Consider the following 14,675-nt stretch of genomic DNA (forward strand, 5'->3'; position numbering starts at 1 on the left):
TGTAAAGTCACAAGCAATCTGGATCCACCAGCACTTGGGCATAATGAAAAGAGCAGGAGCCAGCCAGCTTTTTCTGTTAAGGGCCAGATATTAAACATTTTAGGCTTTGGGGGGTCATATGGTCTCTGTCTCAACCAACCACCTCTGCCTTTGTAGCATGAAAGCAGTCATGGACAACATGTGACTGAATGGGCAATGGCTGTGTTCCAATAGAACATTAGCTGTGGATACTGAAATTTGAATTTCATATAATTTTCATGTGTCACAAAAAATTTTTCTTCTCTTGATATTTTCAAAAATTAAAACATTTTTAAAGATTCTTCATCTGAGATAGATGTGTCTTTATATTTTATCTTTTTTATTAGAGAATCCTTGGTATGAAATTACTGAGTAGAAAAAATATGTTTTCAAAATTCTTGAAAAAAAAAAAGATTCTTAGTCTGACAGCTGTACAAAAACAGGCGGCAGAGTCTAGAGATCTGGGTTTGAAGTCTGGCTCTACCGTTTATTATTTCTGTGGCTTTCAAAACATTACTTAAATTCTCCTAGCTTCCTTCTCTCTGGGGAAATGAGAAGAGCAGGAACCATGCATTCAGGTCCTCCTCTGTGGTTAGCACTGAGACATGCTTTACTTAATTTAATCCTCATAATGACCACAAGAAGCAGAAATTATATTACTGCCTTTCTTTGGACAGTTACGGTGTTTGTTAGAAAGAGATTATGTACATAATTTTGTCTGCCCTGGCCTTCATTGTTTATTGAGGTCCATCCTCATTATATACAGAAGTCTCTATGTCGGTTCAATGGTAGTGTTCCTGCTTCTTCTAAGATTCTGTGATTTTTTTTTTTTTTTTTGAGTATCTGTAGTTGTACTGCACTTTAGAGTGAATCGCTTCATCTGATTAGAACTATTCTATTCAATTAGAAGTACGTAAAAGTCCAATTTATACTCCAAATTTCACTGAACCAAAGTTGAATGCACACTCTGAGTGGTCACTAATTCTATTTATGTGCAAAGTAGAGTTTGCCTCAGATACATTCATACAAAACACTGCACTAAATAAGAGCATGTCTGTGAGTTGCCTAGCACAATGCCTGGCACAAGGATAGGCTGCCAATATTTGTCCCCATCCTGCTTAAAGACAAGGATCAGAATCAGAGAGCTATTTCTTGGGAAAGGCATCACCTGGAAAGTTGAGGCCAAGGCACTTCTTTACTTCCAGGCTCATCTTGTACTCTTCCCAGCCCCAGGCCTGAAATCAACCAACTCCAAGGAGCCACGTAGACCAGGATACATTTGAGTGAAAGGGCTACAGGAACTGTGAATGTTCTAGGGACATCAGCTTATATTCTCAATCTAAGCCCAAATATCCTTTCATACTTCAGAGATTCTCAACTAGAAGCAGTCCTTGGGCACTTAGAAACGGTGGGGCATTTGGAGTTATCACAGAGTCCAGGGATGCGAAATTTCCTGTAATGCACAGAGCCGTCTAGCCTAACAAAGCATGGCTCCACCAACAGCATCCCTGCTAACAAATAGCTATCCAATCCCTGAGCCACTCAGCACAGCTCGTCTATCTTGAGTTCTGTTCCCTCAAGTATTGGCTGGGTTCTATTCACCTTGTCAGGCACTCAGTTAACTTAATCACCACCCTCTTCTTAGTGGATGCCAAATGTATTCAATTAACTACCGTGCCTTATAGCAGATAAAACAGCCAGTCTTTACTGTTGATCGAGTCTAATCAGAGCCTCAACCACCTATTTATTAATTATTTTCAGAAAACTATCTTCCAGAAATTGGTTATGAGCTCAGAACTTACCTTACAAGGAAGCCCCTTTCATGTCCAGTCCATGCAGCACTCCGTCTAGTCATTCAGCCCTATTCATTGCATCACCCCCAATCAGAGGTACTCAGGGTTTACACCAAGCGTTTTACCAAGCAGTTTGCATGCATTATCTCATTTAACCTTCACAATAGCCCTATAAATCACGTACTCTTATTATCACATTTTTACAAAGAACCTGATGTTCAGCATGGTTAGTGACATGCCTAAGATGGCACAGCTATTACGGGGCAGAACCTGCATTCAAATCCCTACAGCCAGGCTCCAGGACCCATGCTGCATCCACTGCCTATAACACGTAAGACATACCCAATAAAGTGAGAAATACAAAATAAAATATGAGAGCCATGGGAAATATTAAACTATACAGAGACAACAAAATCAAAACCAAATTTAAGCTTTGAGGTACTACAAAGTTACTACAACTGAGCATATTTCATTCTGTGCTTCCTAGTAGCCAAAACTAAGGGTAAAAACTCCTCAGATACGATTCCTTCCAGCCTTGAGGGAAATGCACCATAAGATGTTTCCTGAGCATGAACACTGATTCTGTGGAGCTTATATACAGGACTTGGATAAGACTTCAGTAGAATGTTCTCAACAATGTCTTTTACAGTAAGTGAAATCAGTGATTCTCATAGACCTTCAATAGGATCTGAGAGCATGAAGCCTGCTGGAGGACAGAGGGAATGAAAAGTGCCCATTGAACTGAGAAGGCACCTTTTTTTATACGCTTTTTTCGGTACGCGGGCCTCTCACTGTTGTGGCCTCTCCCATTGCGGAGCACAGGCTCCAGACGCGCAAGCTCAGCGGCCATGGCTCACGGGCCCAGCCGCTCCGCGGCACGTGGGACCTTCCCGGAGCAGGGCACGAACTCGTGTCCCCTGCATTGGCAGGCGGACTCTCCACCACTGCACCACCAGGGAAGCCCCCTGAGAAGGCATCTTGAGACCAAAAAAACGAGGCAGGAAGCTCCATATACTCAATGGATCAGTTAATTATAGGGTAACTTACTCACAGGATGGGATCAGGTTCAGGCAGATAACGATCCAGAAGCATTGGCAGCTGTAGTCCACTCTGACGAGGGGCCACTGAGACAATTTTATAGTTAATCTAGGGTATGGGAGTAGGTGTTTGGAAACAGGACATGCATTCCTAACTTAAGATTTATGGATGGGTAACTAGTCTCATGGATGGGTGACTAGTCTCATGGGCATCAGAAATATATCAGCAAAGGTTTTCATTGTTTGGGGATTAACAGAGCATAGAGGCTACCTGGTACTCTATGATTATTAAACAATATATATTAACTACAAACCCTTTGACGACAGAGAAGTGCACAGTACAGTCCTGGGTAGGGTCAGTGAAACAGGATATTTGCTAAGATCTTAGATTATGCAAAAGGGCAGCCATAAAGACCATCCCAAGACAATGAATGATCTTGTGTCCCTTCCTGCCTTACTTCCTGTTACAAGTTGGATTCTTTGGGAAACAGATGTTAGAATAGAATTAGGCATGCAAAGGTTTTGGGGGAAGTAACACCTATGAAAAGAAAAGGAAAGAAAAAGGAATGGTCAGGAGGACCCATCAAAGTATGATGGCAACCTACCAGATTCTGCCAGCTCATTAAAGGATTCCCATGTTGCACAGAAATGACTAGACCCTTCTACCTGTACCTCAGGCACTGGCAGAGCTTGGATTAAGAATAACATGACCTCAAGCTGAGGCAAACCTTGAGAATCTAACAGCTGGAGGATGCCAGTGAACCGCACTCCTTGCAGCTCAACAGCAATTTCCTGAAGAGGGATCTGAGTAGTGTATCTCCGTGTCTGCCTCATGTCCCTATGTACAAATTTATACCTGGTTTCAGCAGGATGAGATGAGAACCAAATATTTCTTGTTACTATTGACCACTTCCGTTCCAACCTGTTACAACTCACCTGTCCTTGGGCAAGAGTGCAAAGGGAAAAAAAAAGACATTCAAAGAACTGTCTCTTGGATAACTGCAAATGGACTCCTCACCCCTACACTTAGATTTCTAAACATCCCAGGTCATTGATGTCAATTCTTCTTACTAGGAAAACACAATCTCATTGAAAGAGGAAACAAGTTGTCCATTTCTTATATTTATACTGAGTCAATTTGAGTCCCGTGTTGTGCAATGATGACTGAGTACAACCCTGCCTCAAGAAATTTCCCCTTAAAGTGGAGTGAAGAGGAGAAATAGCAGTGACTCAGTGCCTTATCTTCCCTCATTTCAAGCAAACATTTTCTCTTGCTGAATCTGATGTTTGCACGTACCAGTGTAAGACTTCTTCACCACTCAGCAATGATCAGTGACCCAGGCTGGCCAGTTGGCCTCATCCAATGAGATTCTTGGCTTTTGAACACAACAGAAGCAAAGGGAATAGGTTTTAGGAGGACTTGGGTTTCTTTAATTAGACACATGATTTTTATTTGTTTGGTGGACCAATGGAGAAAGGAAGACATTAGTGGCATTTTATGACTTGTTAAGACTAATTGAAAACTCTCAGGAACAAAGCTTTCTGTGAAGAGAGTGCTCTAATGAGAATGGATGTGATGATTATTTACCTAACTGAGCAGTAATGACCGAGGTACAGGCCACTTTCCTGGGATTAATAAAGAGCTGGGGAGTGACAGTTTAGGCCATTAAGCTCAGCTAGTACTTAATCTTGGCGGAAGGGCACAGTGCCAGAATCATATTAGTATTGTAAAATGAGCCCAAAGCTTAGAGACACAAGAACTTACTTTTTTGAGAAATAATTTTAATTGGCAGTTAAGCACCTGACATCAGTTTGGGCAATGCAAGTTCTATCATTAAAAATCTTTCACATAATGTCTTGAAATCTTGTTTCATTTAGAGTGTTCTCAAGCATATGGTTGTTAAAAAAGAAAAGTGGGAGAGAGTGGGATCCTTAGTAATACCAAAAATAGTTTCTTGTACAACTGCAAGCAAACTATTATCACCTCCTCTGCTTTAAAAACAAAACAAACAACACTAAAGGCATTGAATTGAGCTAGAAGCATCAAACCTGGAGATTCACAGTTGAAACTGTTACCCAGAGTGTCCCTACAGTAAAACCAGAGCACCTGTCATCCGTAACCCATAGTTGGAGCTAAAAGGATCTTACATTATCAGACATGTTGATGTTATAAATATTGTGTTTGTATTCAATAGCCCCTTATCCAGTGCAACAAATGTTCATGTACTACTCACTTACCAAGAAAAAGAGTTACTCAGCTTGCTAGGTGTTCATTGTTCCTATAGTTCTACTCTGCATGGGAAAGTTCAAACATCAACTCAGAGCAAGTAGAAATCTAAGAAGTGGAGCTTGAACTTGCTCTCTATGCAGAGTGAATCCTACCCTGGTGGCCTTGCATTTTCAAGACGTTTGCAAATCTGTTTTATAAGCCAACGTTCCCTTCTTTATCTAGCAAGCACTGAGTGTCTTGCAAGACACCATAAAAAGGGATGAGACTATAAACATGAGTAAGGCACAGCCACTGTGGTCTTGCAACCTAGCAGAGATCTTAGAATCTGGAGAGCTCTTTTAGAAATCTGCTGAGGGATCAAAATTTCCAATCATGTTCTTCCTTCCAGCATCTGGATTCTGTAATCATTATCTTAATCTACATTGAAGGAGATCGTTAATGTGGCTCAGTCTGCTCTGTGGCACCACCTCTGCTGCAGCCAGCCAATCAAGCAACAGCAGTAATAATGTAGTCATTCACTGAGTGGAAAGTTACCAAGCTCTTACCACTAAATAAGACAATGTTAGGGTCCGGAGACGTGAAGGTGAATAAAAGAATCTCTGTCCTCCCACGGTATAGCGGAATTAGAAAGAAAATTTTAACATGTTAGTGTGTTACAGGTACTTCGATAGTAGGGTAGGGAGAAGCCCAGAAGAGGGAATCAGCCAATCTCAGTAGTCTTCAGGAAGAAGAGAAGAAAAGGCATCATAAAGGAGGTAACATTGAACTAAACCTAAAAAAAGTTAGGAGATGTCCTTCAGGTAGAGGTGCATAAAGAACCTCCTAAGTCAAGGGACCAACATAAAGAAAGGGGCTGGCAGAAGGAACAGCTGGGGATGGTCAAGGGAGTAAGGGCTTCCCAGTAGAAGCTCTCTGCTACATCTTAAGTGCCTCACTGGATTAACTAACACTTCCACTCTTTCTGCAAACTAGCAGAACACACCCTGACTAACTAGCGTCCATGACAAGATGGATGGACCCTAATGAGCCTGTCCATTTCTGCTTCCACCTCTTGGGTTATTTGAGTCACAGATGTTTGTTTCCAGTTTATGCCAGTTGTACTCATTACTGAAATTATATAATTAACATAAACAACATTGAAGAGTTGTTGCTTCTGTGAAAATTAAGTTGGATACTTTGAAAAGACTTGACTTTTTTATTTTTACTGAGTCACTAAAAGAAGTTGCAATAGAATTAAGCCCAGAGAATGGAACTATAAAAGAATGAAGGAGGATTATAAAAAATCCCTACAATGAAATTCTGTCTCAAGTTGCTTTGCTGATATCTCAAGTTCACATTCTAATCTAAAGAAACCAGAACTGGCAATCATAAAAAATGCATTGGGCACACAAAAAAAGATGAGGCATAAAATCAAATAAAAGTCTTGGCCCTATGGTAAAGAAAAGACATATAAATGTCCGTGAATGTTTTACGTTAAGATATTTTAAGATGAGTTTGTGGGTGCGCTTCCTTTCTTTAACCAATGTTTTGACCAACTAACTGGATGTCACTATTAATGTGCTGGTTGAAAGGGTTTCTCTTGAAGTATGAATTTAGGATAGGATGAGAAAAGATCACACTGAAGAGAAAGGCAGGAAGGATCCCAAAGTCACAACAGGGCATTTGGAGTTTATTCTGTAGACCAGGGGTTGGCAAACTACAGCCCAAAGGCCAATTTCAGCCCAAAGCCCATGTTTATAAATAAAGTTTTATTGGGACACAGCCATGCCCATTCAGTTAGAGGAGTGCCCATGGCTGCTTCCACACTGCAATGGCAGAATTGAGGCGTTGTTATAGAGACGGTGTGCAGGTATACAGGAAGGTTTAGGCCATGCCTGCAGGAAAGGCATGAAATGCTGCCCTCCTGCCAGTCACTTCTCTCAATAAAAACCGTAGGCCACCGTGGGACCAAATTCTATTGCCCCCAAAGCACAGAGAAGGGCACAGAAACATTAAAAACCCTCAGTGTTTGGGATGGAGGTATAAAGCAGCTGGTCCAGGATACTATACCAATGCCATTAGAAGTCTCCTACCACTAGAGGAAGAGATTGAAACTCTCTCCCACACATGACCCACCACAGATACAAGGCAGGAGTTTGATTGTCATGGGAGGGAGGAATTGGAACACTGAAAATGTCCCAGCCCCAAGGCCCAGGTGCACAGGTCTATGTGAGACTGAGGCCGAGCCAGGACAAAACAGAGCATTACAACCACCAGCTTAGCAAGCATTGCGTGGTAAATTGTAACAGTGCTACAGGAATAGAGATGCATCTGAAAGCCGAGAGTGCAGCATTAAAACCCTCCAGTACCCCAGCTCCCACCATAACAGAGCATCCAAAGAGGAATTTGAAGCCTGTACAGGGTGAGGATGACCATAGCAACAATGTCATTAACCATTAGGGAAATGCACATTGAAGCCATAATGAGAGGCCACTGCATACATTGTCAAATGACTGAAAGAAAACATACAGACAATACCAAGTGCTGATAAGGATGCAGAAGCACTGAATCATACTTTTTCAGTGAGCATCACTGTGGTGCAGCAACTCCGTAAAACTGTTGAGCAGTTTCTTAAGAAAGGCCATACTTACCCTATGGCCCAACAGTCTACTCCTGAGCTTTTACCCTGAGGACATGAAAACTTATGTTCACACAAAATCTTAGGAAGCCTGGAAGCAACCCAGAGTGAGCTTATCCTCCTGTATTTGCAGGAAGCGCTACCATCTACCAGGGCCGCGTAAGCCAGGACCTTAACATTGGGTTGGCCTGAAAGTTCGTTTGGGTTTTTCCGTAAGATGTCACAAAAAACCTGAACGAAATTTTTCGCCAACTCAATACGTTGTCAACTTCTCCCTCTACCTCACCTCTAAAACATCTAATAGTCACCAAATCCTTCTTATTTTACCTTATAAAATATATGTCAATTTTGCATCTTCCTCTATATTTTTACTCCAATTTGACATATACTAGGTACCAGTGATTTTTCTTTTTTTTTTTAACATCTTTATTGGAGTATAATTGCTTTACAATGGTGTGTTAGTTTCTGCTTTATAACAAAGTGAATCAGTTATACATATACATATATCCCCATATCTCTTCCCTCTTGGGTCACCCTCACTCCCACCCGCCCTAATCCCACCTCTCTAGGTGGTCACAAAGCACAGAGCTGATCTCCCTGTGCTCTGTGGTTGCTTCCCACTAGCTATCTATTTTACATTTGGTAATGTATATATGACCATGCCACTCTCTCACTTTGTCCCAGCTTACCCCTCCCCCTCTCCATATCCTCAAGTCCATTCTCTAGTAGGTCTGTGTCTTTATTCCTGTCTGGCCCCTAGGTTCTTCACGACCTTTTTTTTTTTTCTTAGATTCCATATATATGTTATAGCAAAAATAAAGCTGCAATGAACACTGCGGTACATGACTCTTTGTGAATTATGGTTTTCTCAGGGTATATGCCTAATAGTGGAATTGCTGGGTCATATGGTAGTTCTAGTTTTAGTTTTTTAAGGAACCTCCATGCTGTTCTCCATAGTGGCTGTATCAATTTACACACGCACCAACAGTGCAAGAGTGTTCCTTTTTCTCCACACTCTCTACAACGTTTATTGTTTGTAGATTTCTTGATGATGGCCATTCTGACCGGTGTGAGGTGATATTGATCTTTGTTATAGTTTCCTTCATTTCTTTTTCATTTATTTCTGATCCTATCTTTATGATATCTTTCCTTCTGCTAACTTTGGGTTTTTTTTTTTGTTCTTTCTCTAATTGCTTTAGGTGTAAGGTTAGGTTGTTTATTTGAGATGGTTCTTGTTTCTTAAGGTAGGATTGTATTGCTATAAACTCCCCTCTTAGAACTGCTTTTGCTGCATCCCATAGGTTTTGGGTCATTGTGTTTTCATTGTCATGATCTCTTTCTTGAACTTCTGCACAGTTCCCTAACAAATCTAAATGGTAATTCCAGTACTGGAACTACCAAACTGATCTCCCCCTCCCTCCCTGCCACAACCACTACAGTAACTAAAGAAATCTATTTAAAACATGTCTGAGTACATAAACATTTAATTGTTCCCTCAGTATATGAGAAAACAAAAGCTTCTTTAATTGGCACATAAGACCCTAAAATCCCTGGATTCTTGTCTCTCCGTGCCCATTTCTCGCCACTTTCAAGCACCTATTTTATCCTTCAACAAATTGTTGTTGTTTCATATGCACAAGCCATTTAATTTCTCATCTCACTTTGTCTCACCTCCATAACTTTGTTCATGCTGTCATCTGTGCCAGAATCAATGTCGTTCCCTCCCTTTTCCCCTGACCTATCCTTACTGACCCTTCAGGGTTCAGCTCAGGTGTCATCTCATTTTGACTTCTCCCCACTCCAATCATATTCAGGCTCGGACAGGGAACCCACAAGAACCTGTCAAAGGAACGCTGCAGCCTGCCGGGAGCTGGTTTTGGCTTTTCTGAGTGTAACAGTTTCCTAGAATCATTCACAGAAGAAATTTTAAAAAGCAAGAGTAATACATGGAAGTGATTAAGCCTTTAAAGTGTACACTTTGTTCCTAAGGTCCTGTTAATTACCATTTAGGAAAGGCTTATTTGCATTGTCCTCAATTACTTAGGCAACTAAATAGCTTTTACCGATCAGATTGAGCAGCATTTGCTTAATAACAAATGCAGTGGCACAGTCTATTGATAGTCTCCTCCCAGAGATGGGCTTATTTAAGCTTGAGCTCCAGGGGGAAAGTTTTTTTACTGGAGTGCATTGTAATTGTTCATAGAACCACTTAGATCTAGAGAAACATAAGCTTGGGGGGTTTTTCCTCACTATTTTTAAATTAAGGAATAAGTAAACCAAAAGAGCATATCCAAGTAATTCCAATGTCCATTCCACTCATTCAATGAGTCCACATCTGCCACGAAAAGCTCTGTAAAATTCCTATTTGATCTAATCACAACCCCACAACTCTGAAGACCCTGCTCTCATCTGACCTTCTCAGTTAGAACTTCTCTGACTATCCAGAACTGCCGTGAGATTTCTCTCCTCCAATTTTTCTGACAATTTTCTGGTAGTTCCCGTGTGCTTGCCAATGCTTCTAATTGTTGTTACTTATAGAGAAACAAAAAGGAAGAGACAGGCAGAACACTGGTGTTCAATATAAAAATGCCAGCTGGGGACTTGACAAGAGGCAGGCAACACCAGATCGTGGAAGGCTTTGATGCTAAACTAGGGGCTCAGACTTCACCCTATTAATGGTGAAGATCCAGAAAGAGAAGATTTACCCTCCTGCCTCTCAGGTCCTGGACAAAGTGTTATAACTCATCTCCCAAGAAAGTGACCCTAAGTCAGTGAATCAGTCTTAAGTTCTAGTCCTATTCATCAATCAGCAGAGAATCCCTGAAGCACTGTTTTGAGAAAGATTCTGGATCACATAATCAATTAAAGATATTTGTCATGGGGATGGGGGGAGAAGGAACTTCTAGACATATAGCATATTTTACCATAGCTTCTGGAGACAACCGTACAACTTATATAGTCTGTAACTTTAGAAATGAGCACAAAATCTCTAACCTTGGTCTCATATCTTGGTCTCAATTCCTCTGTAGTTTAACCAACTAAGCCAATGAAATTGATAAATCATGCACTTGACTTTTTCCAAAGGTGGATTTGAAAGGGGAAAGAAGAAGAAAGCAGAGGAACCTGGGGAAGGGGGCCATACCTGGATGTAGGGAGGTAACGAGAGGTCCAAGTTGTAAAATGATGGGTGCAGAAAGGGAAATTTTGAGGGTCTTCATGAGAATAAATATTTTCCTTTTCTTAGTTTTGCACTTTATTGATCCTCACACAGTCCTTGTTTTAGTACAGGTCTAAACACCTTTAAAACTCCTCTCCTCTGACTTAAAAGGTCAACTCTGTGATTAATATAATTCCTCTTTAGTCACTTCAAAACTCCTTCCTAAGTAGCTACATCTGAGTGGCGAGAGGCTCTAGTAATAAGGTCAAGTAACTCCTGCCTTGTCTTACATTCCCTTAATGGCCACCTAACAAATCAGAAAAAAAGAAAAAAAAAAAAATCTCCCCAGGAATTCATTTCTACTGTAGCATAGCTGCAAATTTGAAAGAGGCTGAAATCAACCACTTGTGTGTTTTTGTTAGACTCTTTCACAGGACTGGTTAACATCTTGACAGATATCATTGGGAGATTCACTGGAGACTTCATGGCACCTGATCTGGTTTGCCAAGTAGTCCGCTATTTGCAGGTACGTAGCACCTTCCAAATGTGATGAGACAAACTGACATCAAAATTAGCTCTTGGATTCTTCATAAGGAAGATAATATAAAACCCTGCACTCTGATGCAACAAACTGCTCACTTCTTCCTAGTTGAAAGGAGAAGCAAAATTTCTAAGATTTTTTCCATGGTTTTTTTTTTTTTTTGGTTGTTAAAAATAATACCTATATAAAGAAAATACAAATAAGAAACAATAAGAACATAAACATTCATATTTCAAGCATTAGGTAAAATTTCTGGGTTACTATTCCTTTTGACATATTATGGCTGTCTTAGTCCATTCAGGCTGCTATAACAAAAATACCACAGAGTAGGTGGCTTATAAAAAATAAACATTTCTCTCTCACAGTTCTGGCAGCTGGAAATCCAAGATCAGTGTGCCAGCATGGTCAGGTGAGGGCCGCCTTGCAGACTGCAGACTTCTCATTATTTCCTCATACACTATGACCAAGTGGGGTTTATTCCAGGTATGCAAGGCCAGTTCAACATTCAAAATTCAATTGATGTAATTCATAACAACAAAAGGTAAGAAAAGATTATATGATCATATCAATAGATACAGGAAAAGCATTTGACAAAATCCAATACCCACTCATGGTAAAAACTCTCAGAAAACTGTGCATAGAGAAAAGCTTCCTCCACGTGATAACAAACATTTACAAAAAACCTACAACTAACCTCATACTTAATGGTGAGAAACTAGAAGCTTTCCTCTTAAGATTGGAAACAAGGCAAGGATGTCTCCTCTCAACACTCTTATCCAGGATCATACTGGAAGTTCCAACTAATTCAAAAGAACTAGAAAAAGAAATAAAAGGTACATAGATTGGGAAAGATGAAATAAAAACATCTTTGTTCACAGATGACAAGTTTGTCTATGTAGACAATTAAGTAAAAAATAGCAAGGTTGCAGAATACAAGGTTAATATACAGAAGCCAGTTGTTTTTTCATATACCAGCAATAAACAATTTGAAGTTAAAGTTAAAAACAGAGTACCACTTATGTTAGCACCAGATATATGAAATATTTAGGTATAAATCTAACAAAATATATGCAAGATCAATATGAAGAAAACTGGGAAAACTCTGTTTAAAAAAAATCAAACAATATCTTAAAATGTATAGATATTCCATGTTCATAGATAGGAAGGCTCACTATTGTTAAGATGTTAATTCTTCCCAATGTGATTTATAAATTCAATGCAATCCCAATCAAAATACCACCAAGTTATTTTATAGATATGGACAAATGCTGAAGTTTAAGGCAAAAGACACAGAATAGCAGACACAATATTGAAAAAGAAGAACATGGTTGGAAGATTGACACTATCTGATTTCAAGAATTACTATAAAGCTACAGAAATCAAGACAGCATGATATTGGAAAAGAATCAACAAACAGATCAACAGAACAGAATAGATGGCCCAGAAACAGATACACACAAAAAGTCTAACTGATCTTTGACAAAGGAGCAAAGACAATTCAATGGAGAAAGGATAGCCTGTTTAAGAAATGCTGCTGGAGTCATTGGACATCCACTTGCAAAAATAAATAAATAGAATCCAACCAACTTTACACATTTCACAAAAACTCACTAAATATGGATCACAGACTGGAATGAAATATGCAGTACTATAAAACTACTAGAAAATAACATAGGAGAAAATCTAGGGGACTTTGGGTCTTTCAATGATTTTTTTAGATACGACATCAAAAGCACAATCCATAAAAGAAAAAATTGAAAGTTGGGGTTTTATGAAAATTTAAAATTTATTCTCTGCAAAAGACACTGTCAAGAGACTGGAGAAACAAGGCACAGATGGGAAAAATATGCAAAACATACATTTGATAAAGAATTTATATCCAAAATATACAACAAAATCCTAAAACTCAACAATAAGAAAACAAACAACCCTCTTCAAAATGGGCAAAAGAACTGAACAGACACTTCACCAAAGAACATACACAGATAACAAACAAGCATATGAAAAGAAGTTCAACATCACATGGCATTAGGGAATTACAAAGAAAAACAACAATGAGATACCACTACACACCTATTAGAATGGCTAAAAAAAATTTTTTTAATTGAAGATATGAAATGGTACTGAGAATGTGTAGCTACAGGAGGTCTCATTCATTTCTTGTGGGAATGCAAAATGGTACACTTTAGAAGACAGTTTCATAGTTTCTTATAAAATTTAACATACTCTTACCATACGATCTAGCAATTGTGCTCCTAGGTATTTACCTAATTGAGTTGACAACTTATATCCACACGAAAGCCTGCACAAGAATGTTTATAGCAGTTTTATTCATAATTGCTAGAATCTAAAAGTAAGATACCCCTCAAAACCTGAATGGATAAATAAGCCAAAATGAGCTATCAAGCCATGAAAAGTCATGGAGGAATCTTAAACACACATTGCTAGGTGAAAGAAGCCAGTCTAAAAAGGCTACTTTTGTATGATTATAACTACATGACATTGGAAAAGGAAAAACCATGGAGACAGGAAAAAGATCAGTGGTGGGCTTCCCTGGTGGCGCAGTGGTTGAGAGTCCGCCTGCCGATGCAGGGGACACGGGTTCGTGCCCCGGTCCGGGAAGATCCCACATGCCGCGGAGCGGCTGGGCCCGTGAGCCATGGCCGCTGAGCCTGCGCGTCCGGAGCCTGTGCTCCGCAACGGGAGAGGCCACAACATTGAGAGGCCCGCGTAACGCAAAAAAAAAAAAAAGATCAGTGGTTGCCAGGGATTTGGAGGGATTGAATAGATAAAGCACAAGGGATTTTTAGGACAGTGAAACTCTTCTGCATGATACTGTAATAATGGATCAATGACATTATGCATTTGTCAAAACCCATGGTTCTGTACAACACAAAGAGCGAATCTCAATATAAACCTTGGACTTTAGTTAATAGTAATGTATCAATATTGGATCATCAATTTTAAAAAATTGACCACACTAATGTAAGATGTTAATAAGAGGAGAAAGTGTGGGGAAGGGGGGCTAATATGGAAACTCTCTGTCTTATCTGCTCAATTTTTTCTGTAAAAGTAAAATTGTTCTAAAAAATAAAGTATATTGACTTTTTTTAAAAGTCGGTTCAGAGATTCTACTTTAAATGAATCCAATCTGGCATTTTTCTAAATAAAAATTTTTAAGTTTTCTGCATTTAAGTCTCACTTTTCTGCAAGAATTTTTTTGTTTTTTTGGTTTCATATTTCCTAGGTCATTTTTGTCAGAATTGAGGGTGGGGTAGTGAG

The 14,675-nt window shown here is 39.6% G+C and overlaps 1 protein-coding gene across 1 annotated transcript in view; it reads left to right on the top strand.

The window, feature by feature from the left end:
- Positions 1-14,675, top strand: part of NPSR1 (neuropeptide S receptor 1) — a 128,206-nt gene that overhangs the window by 75,369 nt on the left and 38,162 nt on the right. The window contains 1 exon segment of the mRNA XM_024750761.1: positions 11,275-11,378. Within this exon segment, the coding sequence (XP_024606529.1) occupies positions 11,275-11,378 (104 nt within the window).

This window comes from Neophocaena asiaeorientalis, unplaced genomic scaffold (genome assembly GCF_003031525.2).
Source record: "Neophocaena asiaeorientalis asiaeorientalis breed wild unplaced genomic scaffold, Neophocaena_asiaeorientalis_V1.1 scaffold164, whole genome shotgun sequence".
Classification (NCBI taxonomy): domain Eukaryota; kingdom Metazoa; phylum Chordata; class Mammalia; order Artiodactyla; family Phocoenidae; genus Neophocaena; species Neophocaena asiaeorientalis.